This window comes from Cygnus olor, chromosome 25 (genome assembly GCF_009769625.2).
Source record: "Cygnus olor isolate bCygOlo1 chromosome 25, bCygOlo1.pri.v2, whole genome shotgun sequence".
NCBI lineage: Eukaryota > Metazoa > Chordata > Aves > Anseriformes > Anatidae > Cygnus > Cygnus olor.
In genome coordinates this window covers 4,787,182-4,803,035 of record NC_049193.1, presented here as the reverse complement: position 1 = coordinate 4,803,035, position 15,854 = coordinate 4,787,182, and the positions used below count along the sequence as shown (strand labels likewise).

At 52.7% G+C, this 15,854-nt stretch overlaps 1 protein-coding gene and 1 gene segment (V, D, J or C); one reads left to right on the top strand and one right to left on the bottom strand.

Moving 5' to 3' along the window:
- The window catches only part of LOC121059509 (feather keratin Cos1-2-like), a 33,115-nt gene extending 24,881 nt beyond the window's left edge, over positions 1-8,234 (bottom strand). For 2 of the 3 annotated variants that reach the window (XM_040536397.1, XM_040536396.1), the window contains exons 1-2: positions 8,118-8,234; positions 7,777-7,797 (exon numbers count right to left, since the gene is read on the bottom strand). In XM_040536397.1, coding sequence (XP_040392331.1) covers positions 7,777-7,797; positions 8,118-8,219 — 123 coding nt within the window. In that variant the 5' untranslated portion in view covers positions 8,220-8,234. Of the gene's footprint in view, positions 1-7,009; positions 7,798-8,117 lie in introns of those variants that run through there. The other variant, XM_040536395.1, reaches the window with a different exon arrangement.
- A 4,555-nt stretch (positions 8,235-12,789) lies between these two features.
- LOC121059498 lies at positions 12,790-14,491 on the top strand. The segment is given in 2 exon segments: positions 12,790-12,841; positions 13,295-14,491. Coding segments are annotated over 2 exon segments (570 nt in total).
- Positions 14,492-15,854: the final 1,363 nt, after the last annotated feature.

The following is a 15,854-nucleotide window of genomic DNA, read 5'->3' as shown; positions in this document are numbered from 1 at the left end:
TACCAAGCAGGGCCATACGTGGAATCCTAAGAAAACAGTGCTGTAATCAAGCAAGGACAAGGCGCCTTGCTGATGGGAGCTGTTACAGATGTAACCTGTCTGTAATTAGAAAGTGCTGACATCAGATGGCAGCTAAGCACTGACAGGAAAAATGTCTGCCAGCCATGGAACTGGTCCTTGGCATCCTTGAAGTACAGCTGAGCACCGGAGAACTTGCAGACATCCTGAAGTTACCCTCAACAAAGGCAAAAGAAGAAACACAGGAACAACTTCTTTCGTGAGAAGGAGCAAAACTGTGCAGAGAGGGCTGACCCTGACTGGTTGACCTGATCCACCGAAGGCTGTTTTTCTCCCCTTCCAGGGCTGGCAGATCCTGCTTGGAACCAGGACTCCCCGTGGGAGCTTGCTCTCAGCAAATTCCTGCCAGCCCATGACTAAGCAGCTTGCTTCAAGCCTTTGTCAACAGTCCAGCCCAGAGACCCCTAGAAGAAGTTCTGACAGAGATTTTCAGGGTTCTCTCTCTTTAATGAGTCAGTAAATGAACTGGATTTGCATCCCAGCCACCAGGTTATCTCCAGACCTTCAGCCAGCCCGTGTGCAAGGCCTGTGCCTGAGGGCCAGAAAACACACAGAGCAACCCTGATTGCCAAAGGCCCAAGAGCACTCCATGTTCATCACAATAAGCAAGCAGAGCAAGACATAAAGACTTACAACCCGATGGGGTCATTGTCGTCTCTTCAGGGAAGCCGAGGAAATCTATCATCCCCATCTCCTGCACAGGGAGAAGTGTCATAGCAACCAGCTCCCACGGCAGCAGGGTATTGCAAGTTTGGGTCAAGCCAGGCATCCTGCAGGCTGCAAATGCTTAGACAGAGCAGAAGAAACATGGCTGTGCTGATTAAGCTTCCTCCATCTCACAAACCATGCTGAATGTGGTGTTTTGATGTCCCCAGACATCAAAAGAGCAAGAAGCAAAGCAACCCAGAGAAAGAAAAGCTCAGCCCAGGCAGCTTCCAGCAGGGGGCATCAATGGGCCCTCTTTCCTCTGTGCTCTCAGGGAAGGCAGTATCAGCCTCAGGCTTGTCTCAGCAGGGGTCTAATCAACCTCCTGGGATCAAAGCCCCAGGGAGTCTCTGGGGACATTAAACACCTCTGTATTAACAGTGCCTTCCCTCCTATTCCTGCCTGGGATTACGGACTGGCACTCTTGGTACCACATGTCCTGTACCTGCTCAGTCTCCCTGGAACCAACAGTGCCTGGAGTGCTGCTCTCTTCTCCAAGGGTTTTTGTGTCCTTTCTTCCCTGAGCACAGAGGAGGCTCCTCAAGAGAAATTCCTCCATGAACAACAACTGCTGCAGAAACTCCCTCCACAGGGACAGGCATAGTGCCTCACTCTGGAGTCAGTGGCTTAAGACAAAAGAGAAGGTGCAGAAAGAGCCTCTGCCCTGGAAATCTTCTCCCCCTGCACCTCTGCACAAGGCAGCTTTTGCCATTTCTGTTCAAAAAGCTCATGGTTCATTCAGATGTATGGGCTCTGCTCCATACCAAGGGCTGGAAGAAACAGGACAGAGACTCACCTGAGGCTGGCAGTTCCATGCAAAAAGCTTCTTTGTCCTCTGATTTTTCCCCAGAGCTCTGGTAGGATGGACCTTCCCTCAGTGGGTATTTCAAGAGAACATAACAGTGCTGGCACACAACTTCAGCAAGATCCGGATTCCCCCTGCCCGCAAGGAGCAGGAGATCCCTGAGTGGGGAGAAGCATAGAAGATAATCCTTTGTTTTCTTGTACAGATCTCTGTGACTTTGTCCGCAACTGTATCTCCAAGGGGCAGTGCCTGAAAGAGCCTCATTGTCATCTGCCTTACTGTCATATTACTCTGGGAATGATGAAAGGCCCCCTCCTGTGCTCACCATATCCCCTGCCAAACAAGTCAATGCCTTTCTTCCCTGGCAACATGAGACCACCATGAAAAGGCTGATGTGGAGGCAAAGGGTTGGATGCAGAAAATTTTAATGACTCTGACAAGGGAAATGGGGTCACTTCTAGAGTAGGCTGTCAGTGCAAGCAGCACCAGGAGGTGCCAGAAGTCTGTGCCCATCACCCATTGCAGAGGTCCCACAGGACATCCATGTCTCCCCACAGAGGGAGAGGGGCCAGCAGATCCCCCAGAATGTGTATGGGTGGCGTTATGGCCCAGAAGAACAGAAGAGTGGGAAGATAGTGGAGAGAGTAAAAGACATGGAAGATAGGCTTTGACTGTATTTTCAGAGAGCTCCATCTCCCTTCCTTTTGAGAGGGGACACTGGATGCTCAGCCTCTCAGACATCATTGGCCAGAAGTTCTGTCCTCAGTCTGGCATCACCTTCTGGGTTCCCAGGGGTCCTTGTGTGGTGTGTCACCAGTAGCTTTAGCAGGGGGGGCACTTTCTGCCACAGTAGTGGTTGGAAATGCCAGAAAAGTCACAGCACCCAAAGGTGATGGGGACTCTGTCACATCTGAGGATGCTGCAATCAGCAGCGGAGGTGGAGGATCCCACAATGGTGTTCTGTGGGTAGGAACTGAGGATGGGTCCTGGCAGAGCCATGATCAAAGGAGAGGGCTGGATGATGACAATGGAGTTCTGGCACTGCCTGACGCAGGACTCATTGCAGCTGCTGGCCAGCAGGATTGGGCCACAGGGCCTGCACGGCAGGCACTGGTCGTAGCAGGACATGTGTTGGGGCAGGAGGTGCAGCTGGGAGAGAGGGCAGGGAGGAAGCAGAGCACAGGGACATGTGAAGAGCAAAATGTCTTCATCCAGACATGATCCGAAAAGAGTGGCCAGGACCAACAAGGCTCCTGCATCTCTCTTAGATGAAAATCCATCTCAGCCAAGTCCCACATGGGCTCTGAGTCACACCCTTCCCAATTGCTGTCCCATGACCACCATCGCCAGGACCCAGCACAACAGGTATTGGCATTAGTAGAAAAGGACACGTGGAAAGGGCTTCAGACACACTGGGTTCCCAAGAAGAAGGAGATGAGGGGGTCGAGGAGCAGGGCTGGCTTTTCTGGTGGCCTTGAACTGCTCCAGGCCCAGAGGTAGCCTCCACAGAAGTGATAATTTTCTGGGTGTTTGTGATGAATGGAAAACCTCCCACCTAATGACGTGGGCTGTGGGGCTGTTTCCTGGCTTATGCCACACCCATTCCCTCTTAGAAACTTCTTCTGAGTACTGGGATAGAGAGGCTTTTTGAGACAGGATTTTTGAGCCAGGACTGAGTCAGTGGTGGCGGAGGACTCAGCTCAGGTGCCAGATGGGTCCGGCACAGGGAAGTAATGCTTGCCTGGGGCACTTTGGCAGCGTTGTATGTGGCTGCAGTGACAGGAAGGGGTCCAGCTGCTCCCAGACCTGCAATCCTTGCCTGGTCACCTGAGGGCTTCCCTGCATGTGGACATGCCATGTCTTCCTGTCTTCCTCTTTCCCTCCCTTCCAACTTCCTCCAACAGCCCTATGGGGCTGGTTTCCAGGCAGGTGGGCTGCACTGTGCGGTTTCCCTTCTCTTCCTCCTAAAGCTGCCCTCTGGAGAAATGGGTTGACATCCTTGGACTCCTCTCTCTGGGTCGTCCCTGCGCATCCCCAAACTGTGCTGTCCTCTCCTCTGGAGCCTTGTCCTGTTCAGAGTGCCACAGCCTTTCCCTGCCAGAAGGTCCCCAGCATCTCCTCTGTCAGCTCCCCTTGGCCTCCGCCCCTGCCCTGTCGAGAATGTGTGCACACTTGCGTGTGTGGCAGAGCCCTTGTGGCTCCCATCAGAGGCACTGAGTGCACACATGTACCTGATGTCTGCATGTGCACACGTGTGGCCTCATGTTCCTGTGCATGCAGTGTTTGCACCTGCATTTGTCAGGACATCTATGGAACTGTGTGTGCATGCATGCACATGCATGTTTGCATGTGTCTATGGATCTGTGTGTGAAATGTGTATGTATTCTTGGTATGTGCTAGTGCATGTGTGCACGTAATTCTCCTGATCCTAGGCATGTGTCCAGACTGTCCCAGGGCCTGTAGTGTCATCTCTGTGTGGTGGTGCCAGGTGCTGGTGCAGCCTCAGCCCCTGGTAATCCGAGGATATGGGTTCAGGGCTGGAGTGCTTGGGTCTGCCTGTGGAGGGTCCCGAGCTTTGGCCAAGTCCTTCCCTAGTGCCTCCCAGCACTCATCTGTTTCTGAGGCCTTCCTGGCTCCTGAAACAGGTAAAAACACAGTTCCATGAATCTTAGCTGGCTCCCTGGGGATGAAAGCATCACTGACACTGTAAGAGTCCTGGGACATCTAGGATGTGCAACACCATCCCAATATGGCCTTGGCATCATATCCCAAAGGAAACCTCACATGAGATACTTCTCAGCAGCAGCCCTTCCTCGCTATTCAGGCTTAGCTGAAGTGCAGTAGACCTGGCTCCACAGCCCCATAGTACGCAGGAAAGCAGGGGAATTCCATCATCGCTTTCCATCAACTTAAAAATCTCTTTGAAACCTTGGCAATTAATTTCTATAAAATATTCCAAATTTTTCAGACCTATTTGGTAATTGGAAACTGATATAAGAGGGCAGAAACAAGGAGAAAAACGAATCTGGACTTGACAGACTGTAATTTGTAGATGACTTCTGGAAGGGTCATGAAAAAAAAGTGGGTAGATGTATACCTGGAGAAGGATGGACAGCTGTTTGCATGGTTGTCTACATGGAAGTAGACTGCGAAGGAGAGAGGGGAGGTGGAGGGAGAATGAGAGTGGCAGTGATCAAGAGAGGCCATGAGAAGAGCCACTTATGCTAGGAAAAGGCTTATTTGTGGATGTTTACTGCTGCTCTTATTGCAGCATGAAACTTACCTCTGACATCATCTCCTGAAATCTTAGAACCATGGCAAAGGAGATCAGTACTTTTGGGACTGAATTCATTCTCCTGGGCTCAACAGAAAATTGCGGCTGGCACATCATCCTTTCAGTCATTGTATTCTCCACCTCTCTCCTAATCCTGACGGGAATTATCTCCTCTTTGTCACTGTGAGGAGTGATGAGCACCTGAGGATCCCAACGTACTTCTTCCTCAGCCTGCTCACCTTCTTGGAGAGCTGGTATACCATTACCAGTGCTCCCCGAACACTGGAGACTTTCCATGTCTTCAGGAGAAAGAAACTTTTGTGTTTCCAGCTGCTTGGTACAGTCATTTTTCCACTTCTTCTGGATATCACGAAATTTCTGATCTTCTCAATATTGAGCTCTGATTGCCACACACAAGGCATTGAATTACACCTCAGTCATGAGAAAGAAACTCTGCTTCCTGTTCTCCTTAGGAGCATGGGTGCAGAGTGGATACCAGGAACGTTATTGTCTGTTTCTGCTGTGGTGCTGGGCCTCTTCTGAGCCTGGCCTGGGGAGTACAATGCTGGGCGAGAACCTTGAATGTATTCTTTCTGCCCTCATCATCTGAAGCATGCTGCTTTTCATGGCAGACTCCTACATCTGCACCATCTTTGCCATTCTCTCATCCTGTTCCATAGTCTTTCACTCACCACAAGGCATTCTCTGCTTCTGCCTCCCATCCCACCACGGTTCCCATTCTTTGAAGACCTTTCTGTCAACATTTATACTTTACTAAGCAGTCTATGGCAGGTGAGACTAGCGTGGTTCAGGCACCGGAAAAGACTCCACAGGGAAGTGGTAAAAGCATCAAGCCTACTGGGCTTCAAGAAGTGCTCGGAGCTTCTCATCAACCAGCACCCCCAGGTCCTTCTCCTCAGGGCTGCTCTCAATCCATTCTCCACATAGCCTGTAGTTGTGCTTGGCATTGACTGACCCAGATGCAGGACCTTACACTTGGCCTTTGTTGAACCTCATGAGGTTCACACCAGCCAACCTCTCAAGCCTGTCAAGGTCCCTCTGGATGGTGTCCCTGCCCTTCAGTGTGTTGACCACACCACACAGCTTGGTGTCATTGGGAAACTTGTTCAGATGCACTCAATTTCACTGTCCATGTCACTGACAAAGATATTTAAGAGTGTCAGTCCCAATACTGACCCCTGAAAAACAACACTCGTTACTGATCTCCCCCTGGACATTGAGCCATTCACTGCAATGTTCTGAGTGTGAGCAATCAGCCAATTCCTTACCTACCAAGTGGTCCATCTGTCAAATCCCTGTCTCTCCATTCTAGAGACAAGAATATCCTGGGGGACCAGGTCAAATTTTCTGACCAAGTAAAAAGTTGTTCTCCATCTTTTTTATAAGCCCCCTTTAAGTATTAAAAAGCTGCAGTAAGGTCTCTCCAGAGCCTTCTCATCTGTAGACTGAACAGCCCCAGCACTCTCAGCCTTTCTTCATAGGGGAGGTGCTCCAGCCCTCGGATCATCTTTCCAGCCCTCCTCTGGACTTGCTCTAACAGATCCACATCCTTCTTGTGCTGAGGGCCCTAGACCTGGGTGCAGCACTCCAAGTGGGGCCTCACGAGGGCAGAGTAGAGGGGGCAATCACCTCCCTCAGCCTTATGGCCACTACTTCTTTGATACATTGCAGGAAGCAGTTGCCCTCCTGGACTGCAAGCACACACTGCTGGTTCATGTTGAGCTTTTTGTCCACCAGAACCCCCAAGTCATTCTTTGCGGGGCTGGTCTCAATGACTATTTCTCCTAGTCTGCAATCATGTCCACGATTGCCTCAGATCAGGTGCAGCACCCTGCATTTAGACTTGTTGAACCTCATTAGGTTCACATGGGCCCACTTCTCAAGCCTGTCCAGGTCCCTTTGGATGGCATCCCTTCTTTCAGTTGTAGAGAATATTCCATTCAGTTTGATGTCATCTTCAAACTTGCTCAGGGAGCACTTGATCCCAAAGTCTATGCTGTTAATAAGGATATGAAACAGTACCATTCCAAAGGCAGACCTCTGAAGGACATCAGAATTCCCACGGAAGCAACGACTTTCTCCTTTGGCCATCTCTAGGCAGATCGAAAGACCAGACAGAGACAAAATCAAGGTTCCTGCGAATGTTTATTGAGTCTCAGGAGGGAAATGAGGTGACTCCAAGAGGAGGCCCCGACAGCGGAGAGCAGCAGGAGCAGACAAAGATCATTCTAAGGCAGAGTTGACACAGGGCATCCATCTAACTGGACCCACAAGTGGAGAGAGGCTAGAAGGTCACTCCAGGCTGGTTTCTGGGGGCCCCACAGAGAGCTTGGAGGGGAGCAGAGGGCAACAAAGAAAAGAGAGAAAAAGAATAGGTGAGTGAAAAACAGGAAAGGTAGACATTGGTCATGTTGTCAGAGAAGCCAGGCTGGCCCCTTCCTGTCTGTCATTACAGGACAAATCAGAGATGGTCAGGTCCTCGTAAAACAACACTACAAGGTTTGTTCTTCTGTCCATTTTTGTCCAGCAGCATGTTCTGAGTTCCTGGGGTCCTGGTCTGGGGCACTGTCTGGCATCTTTAGCAGGGGCGGCACCTGCTGCCACAGTAGCGGCTGGTAATACAGGAGAGGTCACAGCAGCCAGAGTTGATGGGGACTCCATCACAGCTGAGGATGCTGCCAACAGCAGCAGAGGTGGAGGATCCCACAGCAGTGTTCTGTGGGAAGGAGCTGAGGATGGGGCCAGGCAGGGTCACCACCACAGGAGAGGGCTGGATGACGATGGTGGAGTTCTGGCACTGCCTGACGCAGGGCTCGTTGCAGCTGCTGGCCAGCGGCGTCGGGCCACAGGGCTGGCACGGCTGGCATGGCCGGCACTGGTCGTAGCAGGACATGTCTGGGGGCAGGAGGTTCACCTGAGAGAGAGGGCAGGGAGGAAGCAGAACATGGGGATGCATGAGGAGCAGCCTGTCGCCACACCCTGATGGAACCAAGGCACAGGCTGTGCTGTGAGCTGGAGGGATGTGCGAAGGCTTCTTGGCCTCATCCTGCAAGGGCCCAAAAAGAGCCACCAGGACCTATCTGGGTATAACCTAGACCACAGACCAGAAGCCATCTCAGTACAGATGGCCAAGCCTGCCTCCACAGCAAACCTTCTCCCCACTTCCCTCTTCCACAACCAGCAGCCCCAGTCCTTTTGGAGAATGACCACAACAAGAAGGGTCTTCACACTCACCTGTTGAGTCTTCACGAGAAGAAGGCCAGAGATGTGGATGAGAGAGCACGGAGATGGGCTGGCTTTTATAGTGGGCCTTAGCTGCCTCATGTCCAGAGGCATCCCTTGAAGCAGGGACTATTTTCTGACAAGCTACTCTTGAATGCAAAACATCCCACCTAATGATACGGGATGTGTGTTGTCTTCCTGTGATGCTGCTTTTCATTTCCTGCTTTATGCTGCGCTTTTGCCCCAGAGAAGGCAACTTTTGAGTGGCAGGTAGGGAGGCCCAAGTATTTCCAGGCAACACACGTCAGTGTGAGCAGAAGACTCAGCTCACGTGCTGGAAAAGTCCAGTAAAGACAAAGGGTGTCAGTCTGGGTGACTCCTTAGGGGCTCTTTGGGGCCCTTTTGGCCAGAGGTGACCCAGCTCCTGGCTGTGAACCTACCCCACTCTGGGTACCACATGAAACCATGTACTTCACCCAAATGCTGCCCAGAAACTCTGCTCGGGTTGCTCCCAGGTGGGCCTCAGTGAGCGCAGACTCTGTCATGTTCATGCACATGTTCCTCTCTTGTGTCACTTCCCTGTACTGGGGCTGCCTGGGACAGACTTAATGTTCCCCACAGCAGCCCCTAGAGTGCTGTGCTCTGTACTTGGAGCTAGAACAGCATTGCCATCACACCCATGTTGGGTCTATTGTGGAGCAGTGCTGGCACAGCATCAAGACTCTCTCCAAGCCCCCCAAAGCCAGGAGGTAGAGGGTGGGCAAGAGGTGGGGAGGGGACATCACCAGGGTAGCTGACCTAAACTGACCAAAGGGCTATTACATACTGGATGATGTCACACTCAGCAGTAAAGTTGTGAAAGAGGAAGGAAAAGGGGGAGCTCTTATGTTCCACTCAAAAAACAGCTAGGCTTATTGAGGCCCTGCTTCCAAAGACATGGATGATCAGTACTTGCTTATGGGAAGTAGAGACTAATTGTTTTCTCTAAATTTGCTTTCAAATGGCCTTTGCTCTTTGGTTCTTCTTTTTTTCTCTCTCTCTCTTTCTTTTCTTTTCCTTTAATTAAACTACCCTATCTCAACTCATAACCCCTGTAGTTTAAATATTTTCTCCCCACATCTTCCTTTGAGGTGGGGGAATGAGAGAGCCATGTGGTGCAGTTTAGTTGGCCATCCGTTTGAAAACACCACAGCCTGTGTGCTGCATTTGTGCACATGTCTGTGGGCGGCGATTTTTGCATGATTCCACACAAGTGTGCATGAGCAGGTGCATGTTTGTGTGATCTATATGTCCCTCCTCACAAGGGAATATGCTGGTCACCTCAGGGCATTCTCCACTGCTCAGTCCGTGAGCTCCAGAGAGCAGCCAGGGCAAAAGGAATCTGAGAACAGCTCAACAACCACAGAACAAACCCAGCCCAGAAGTGCCCGCAGCACACGTGCTGAAATGCAGCCTTCTGTGACTGTTTCTACAGACTTCCTTCTCCTGACCCTGGGAAGTTCACCCTCTACTACTTCCGATTTCAGTCCCCAACAAGGACAGGTCCACAGCAGTTTGGATCCATACTTTAATTCCATAGTGCAGGGTTCACAGTGTAAAAGCATGGTGGCAGTCACCCCTCCCTGACTCTCCAGGCCAGGACACAGCTGCACTCCCCATGGCTGGAGAGTTCAAAAGGATGGTGTTAGCTTTATGTACAGGGAGAAAGGCTGAGAAATCCTGCCCTCTTCGAGCAGGCCCAGCCCTACATGAATCTGCTTCCAGTGCGGTATCAGTGGTGTCTGGGGTGGGACAGAGGTCCCCATGGGGAAACCAGTGCCACACATACTTTTTGACTCATGGGCCTGGAGCTGAGTAATGCAGGGGGTGAAACCTTGCACAGAAGTGGCATTGAACCAGAGGAACATGGGTCCTAGTGTTGCTGTGCTTTGGGAGGAAGGACAGACCCTGTGAGCCTCACAGGGAAAGCCAAACAGACATTTGTATTGTCTACTTCCACTTCACTGGAAGACGCAAAGGAGATGAAGCTGGACTCTGGAGATGAAGCGTACTTAGACTGGGACCAATAGGTGCAAGTTCAGAAATGCTTTGTTCTAGTTAGATATATGGAAGAAATATTTACTCTGAAGGTGGTTGAGTCCTGGAGCAGATTGCCAAGGATCTTCATCCTTGGAAGACTTCAGACTTTGCCTTGACTTGATCCTGAGCAACCTGATCTGATGAGATCTACTCTGAACACAGGGTAGGACTATGTGGGTGCTGGAGGTGCAGCCTGTGATCATCTGGAGGGTTTTTCAGACAGCCTCTTGCTGGGACTGCTCAGGAATCATGGGGCAACATGTACAGTCACCACGTCTCAGCCTTGGTGGGATGCTGTTGTTAGATCACTATTTCTGTTAAATCCCAGTGTGACCCTTGATCTCATACCGATATCACTCATGACATCAAAAGCAGGTGGAGGGAACAGCACAAACGCACACTGCTGCTCATGTAAAAAGATGCATGCACTCATGGGTGCACACACAGGCACTCCTAGATGCATACTGAAATATACTCAGGCACACACACACGGAGATAGGTGTACACACAAAGCGAAGAGACCAAAGGCTGCTCTCCTGAGGTCCAGGGTTGTGATCTTACTTTCTACTGTATCTGCAAGAACATTCTGGCTTGCTGATGCCCTGCTGTGTTGTTCGTCCAGAAGATATCGAGTGGTGGAAGACAATGAATCCTGAGCAGCAACTCCATCTCCTCCTTCCTCCTGCTGCCGCTGTCGTCCCATAGGGGTGGGGGAAGGCCTACAGAGTGGTTTCTTTTGTTGCTGCTGGGTTTGTCTGAGAGCTGAGATCTGCTGTTCTTCATCCTGGTCTCAGACATCTACCTCTTGATCCAGACTGGGAATACACTCGTGATGGTGATGGTGGTGCCCAACCAGCACTTGCACTCGCCCATGTAGTTTGTCTTTGGCAACCTTCCATTCACTGACATGTGCCATGTCTTGGTCAGGATGACTCTTATGCTTCTAGATGCCTTCTCTGCAGAGAGGGCAATTTAATTCTCTAGCTGTGTGGTCTACCTCTTCGTCATCTACTAGTGGGCCAAAACTGGGATCTCCTCTTCACACTCATGGCCTATGACCAATCTGCGGCCATCTGCCATCCACTGCAGTACTCCAGTGCCATGGGAGGGAAGGTCTGGGCCTGTCTGGTGGGAGGCCTTTGGGCTGAGCTCCTGCTGCCCTCCTTGGCACAAGTGGCACTCCCCCTTCATTTGCCCTGCACTGGCCCTACACGGTCATTGACAGCTTCTTCTAGGACATGCTACCTGTCATGTAGCTGTCCTCATCTGAGAGCTTCTGGACTGGTGTGCTCCTTGAATACAATAGCACCACCAGTTTTCCTGTCCTCCTTGTGCTCTTGTGGGGTGTTCCAGGTGTCCCTCTGGACATAGACCTATGAGGAGACACAAGACACTATCCACTCACTCTCACCTGGCTGCAGTTGTGTCATTCCTGGGGTCATATTCCCTCCTCTACACCTATTCTGTTGTCAACGTCTCCCTGAACATAACTGGCGCCCAACTTCTCCAGAGTTGTGATGCCCCTGCTCTGTTACAGATGATGAGGGAGGCAGTGAAGAGACCAAACCGCGGGGGGGGGGGGGTGCACCACTTGTGGGGGGTACATGGGGCTGCGGCCATGTTTATGCCGGCGAGGTTCTAAGATAGGGGACCACGTCAATTGGGATGCTAGCAAAAGGGAAGGCAATCAACAAGCATACAGAGACTGAGACCAGAGAAAGCAAACACAGAGGTGATAACAAGAGAAAAAACTTCACAGCAGTTGTTGGCCTGCCAAGGAAGTCACAAGTGCCACTGCCAGGAAGATCAGCCTGGGCCTTGCAACTGCTACAGTTGAAAGCCAGGACACGGGCAGGGTGGGTGTGGGACAGACCTATACAAACCCGTGAGGGGAGGTGCAGGGTAAGGGAACCAGGAGGAGCGCACAAGGGCAGACACAGTGGGGTGTAAAAGGGGACACTCTGGGCGTTTGTCTGGTTGGGCCCTGCGCCTAAGCACTGTTGTCTGTCCTGTCCTCTTCTGGAATCTGTCCTTACTTCTGCATAATCTCGCTTTGTCCTGTGTGCACATGTGCTGCAAAGAGAAAGTGCCAGCTCCTTGTGGAGCAGCAGGAGTGGATTTGGTGCCAGGTGCTGCAGTCAAATGGAGTTAGGCTACGCCTGGCCCGTGCTCTCAGCTGCTGGAGCCAGGAGGTTCCTGGTGCAGCTCCTGGAGCAGGGGAAGGGGTCTCAGACTCTGCTTGCCCATCTTGCTGGGCATACTGCAAGTAGGCAGCTGCTTTGCCACTCCCTCTCCTTTTCCCTCACCTTCCCTCTGCTTCCCTCCTCTTCTTCCCCTCCCCTCGTCCGTACCGAAGGAGCTGCCTCAGCCTTTCCCCACACGCCTCCCCGTCCCGGGCTGGGCTGCAGGACGGGCAGAGCCCCGCTGGCAGCAGCCCAAGCCCTGCCCGCCCACAGGCGCCCAGCACTCGCAGCCCGGGCCAGCCCCCGAGCGGCCCCGGGGCGGAGCTGGCGGCGCCGGGCGGTGGCGGCGGGGAGGAGGCGGCGCGGGCGGAGCAGAGCCGGGGCTGGCGGGGGCAGCGCGGCGCGGGCGGCGGAGCGGCGGGATGCGGCAGGGCCGGGCCGCAGGGCTGGCGGGGCTGGCCGCGGTGCTCCTGGGTGCGCGGGGCTGCCGGCGGCGGGGACGGGACGTGGGCTGCGGGGGGCAGGGGCCGGGGCCGCCCTCGCTGCTGGCCCGCCGGCTTCTGACGGACCTCGCTCCCCTCTGTCCTCCCTCTGCAGCCATCCCGTCTGCCTCCAGCGAGCTCAGCCGGCCGTTCCCTCCCACCTTGCCTTGCTCCCTGCCTTCCTCCTCTCCTTTCGGCACACCCCCACTCATTCCTGCCTGCTTCCCTTCTCCTCCTGGCTCGGCTCGGACCCTCCTTCCAAACAGCCCTGCTCCGACCTGGTCCCCAAATAACCATTCCCAGAGAAATGCCTTTGTGTGCTTTCTTCTGAGAAAATGCTCCCATCAGCTGTCAACCGTTTCCTTCTCCCCTCTCCGCCCCTCATGACATTTTCAGGAGCAGAAAAGCCCTTTTCTGAGTTTTCTCCTTCTTGTCTTCTTGGCAGTGGCTGCAGGGAGAGCCCAGGTGCAGCAGGAGCCGTGGGCAGAGACCAGGGATGGCACCGGCATCAACATCACCTGCTCACACCCCAACATCCAGTCAAACGAGTACATCTATTGGTACCGTCATCTCCCGGGCCGAGGCCCCGCATTCGTCGTGCTTGGTACTAAAGGCTCCAAAGCACTGACGGACCTGGCGGGGTGGCTCGAGGTGGCAGCAGACCACCGGTCCAGCGCCCTGTGGCTCGCCCAGCCCCGGCTTCGGGACGCGGCGGTGTATTACTGCGCCCTGAGAGCCACGGGGAGAGGAGCCGGGGCTGCGGCCGGGCAGGAACCGTGGCGGGCGGGGCCGGGCGTGTGTGGCGGGGGCGAGGCAGGGGCACAGCCCCCAGGGGGCGCTGCCGCTCTGCCCGCCGGGGCCGCCTTACCGCTCGCAGGCCCGGGGGTTCTCCCGCGCGCCAGGCCCTTGCCCGGCGCCTCTGAGGCCCTTCAGTTCTTCAGGGTCGGACCCAGCTGGGTGTGAGGGGGCAGGACGGCACACCCAGCAACGTTGATGTCAGGCAAGGGAAGGGGCACGCCTGACTGCATGAGCTGTGTGTAGCACCCGAGAGACCTCCACATAGTTCTGCACCCACTGCTTCTTTCAAGTCACAAACACATTGCAGAGAGAGGCCTGCAAATTGGCAGGTGTTGAAAATCGGCACGGGGATCAGAGCTCATCTTCAGGGTGCTCCCAGACATGCAGAGCTTCCTTCCGTCTCTTTCTGCCCTTCCCTTCTACTTTCTGTACTCCCCTTGCTGGAGAAAGTCCTCATCCTGACAGCCAGCTGTATGCTTGGAAGTCTCTTTCCTTGATGCCTGCGACTGATGCCTGTGTCTGCTCTACCACCTCCTCCATTTCCTGCCTGCACCTGCCTGCTCCACTGTGTCTGGCCCCAAAGCCCTCTCAGGATACCCGAAGCCTCCGGCTCTCAGGGATGCCTGAAGGAACAACCCCGCATGCACTGCGGACTGCCGCTGTCCCTGCCAAGCCTTCCAGGCTGTGTCAGGTTCCTGCCAGCAGATGACCAAATAGACCTCAAGGAGCCACTGACTGGAATGTTTTGCTTCTTTGCCTCACGATCCCTGAGGGCTCATCTTCCATACCAGAAGCCACTTTTGCAGAAGCTCTTCTCCTGTGAATAAAAACAATACATTAACGCCATCACCACCAAACTGTTCTCCTTCCTTCAGACCCAATCTCAACTGCTTCATGGCCACTTTGATCCACTTTTGTCCTTTCTTCACCTTTAGCTTTGGGAAATCTTTTTGTTCTATGGGTGCCCCTCTTCTTCCCTGGCGTTTCCCCCACTGCTACAGGGTGTCTCCCAAGTCCTGTTCCTCTTCCTCTCAGCCTCTGTCCTCTTCTTGATGAGGATGTTGAGTTATTTTTGCCTTCTGTGAACATTCAGCCATATCATATTAATAGTATGTTCAATGTTAATTTAATTTCTGGGCTCCCCAGTACAAAAAAGACAGGATCTCCTGGAAAGAGTCTGGTGGAGGGCAATAAAGATGATACAGGGCCTGGAGCATCTTCCCTATGAGGAAAGACTGAGGGACCTGGGTCTGTTCAGCCTTGAGAAGACTGAGAGGGGATCTTATCAATGTTTACAAATATCTTAAGTGTGGGAGACAGTGGGATTTGGCCAACCTCTTTTCAGTGGGAAATGGCCAAAAAATGGAGCACAGGAAGTTCTGCACCAACATGCAAAAGAACTTCTTCACGGTGAGGGTGACAGAGCACTGGAACAGGCTTCCCAGGGATTTTGTGGAGTCTCCTTCTCTGGAGATATTGAAGGCCCATCTGGACGTCTACCTGGGCAACCTGCTTTGGCAGGGGGTTGGGACCCAATGATCTCTTGAGGTCCCTTCCAACCCCTACAGTTCAGTGATTCTGTGGTTCTGTGATACGCTGCCAGTATCTTTTTTTTCGGTTGGAGTGTAGCAGGCCTCAAATCTTCTGTATCCCTGACTCCAAAACCCTAGGGGTCAACCTTGAGTTTCCCCAGGATCTTTCTGCCAGAGTCTCCAGGTGGGGCCATTCTCTCCAGCTGTGGTGTAGAGCACATTCTTTACATCTTGTCCTGCTTGGACTGGCCCAAGGGCTACTGCATGAACTATCTCCCGTTTAATCCGTTTAAAGGCTTGTCATTGCTCAGGGCCCCATTTGAAATCATTCATCTTATGGGTTACTTTATAGAGTGGGCTTACCATCAGACTGTAAATTGAAATGTGCATTCTCCAAAAACCCACGTCATCTAGGAAAGTTTCTGTTTCTTTTTTGCTAGTTGGTGGAGACATAGCCGTTATTTTGATGATCACATCCATTGGGATTTGACAACGTCCATCTTGACATTTTATTCCTAAATACTGGATCTCTTGTGAAGGTCCTTTCACTTTATTTTGTTTTGTGACAAAACCAGCCTTCAGAAGGATTTGGACTATTTTCTTCCCTTTCTCAAAAACTTCCTCTGCTGTGTCACCCCACACCATGATGTCATCAATGTACTGCAGGTGTTCAGG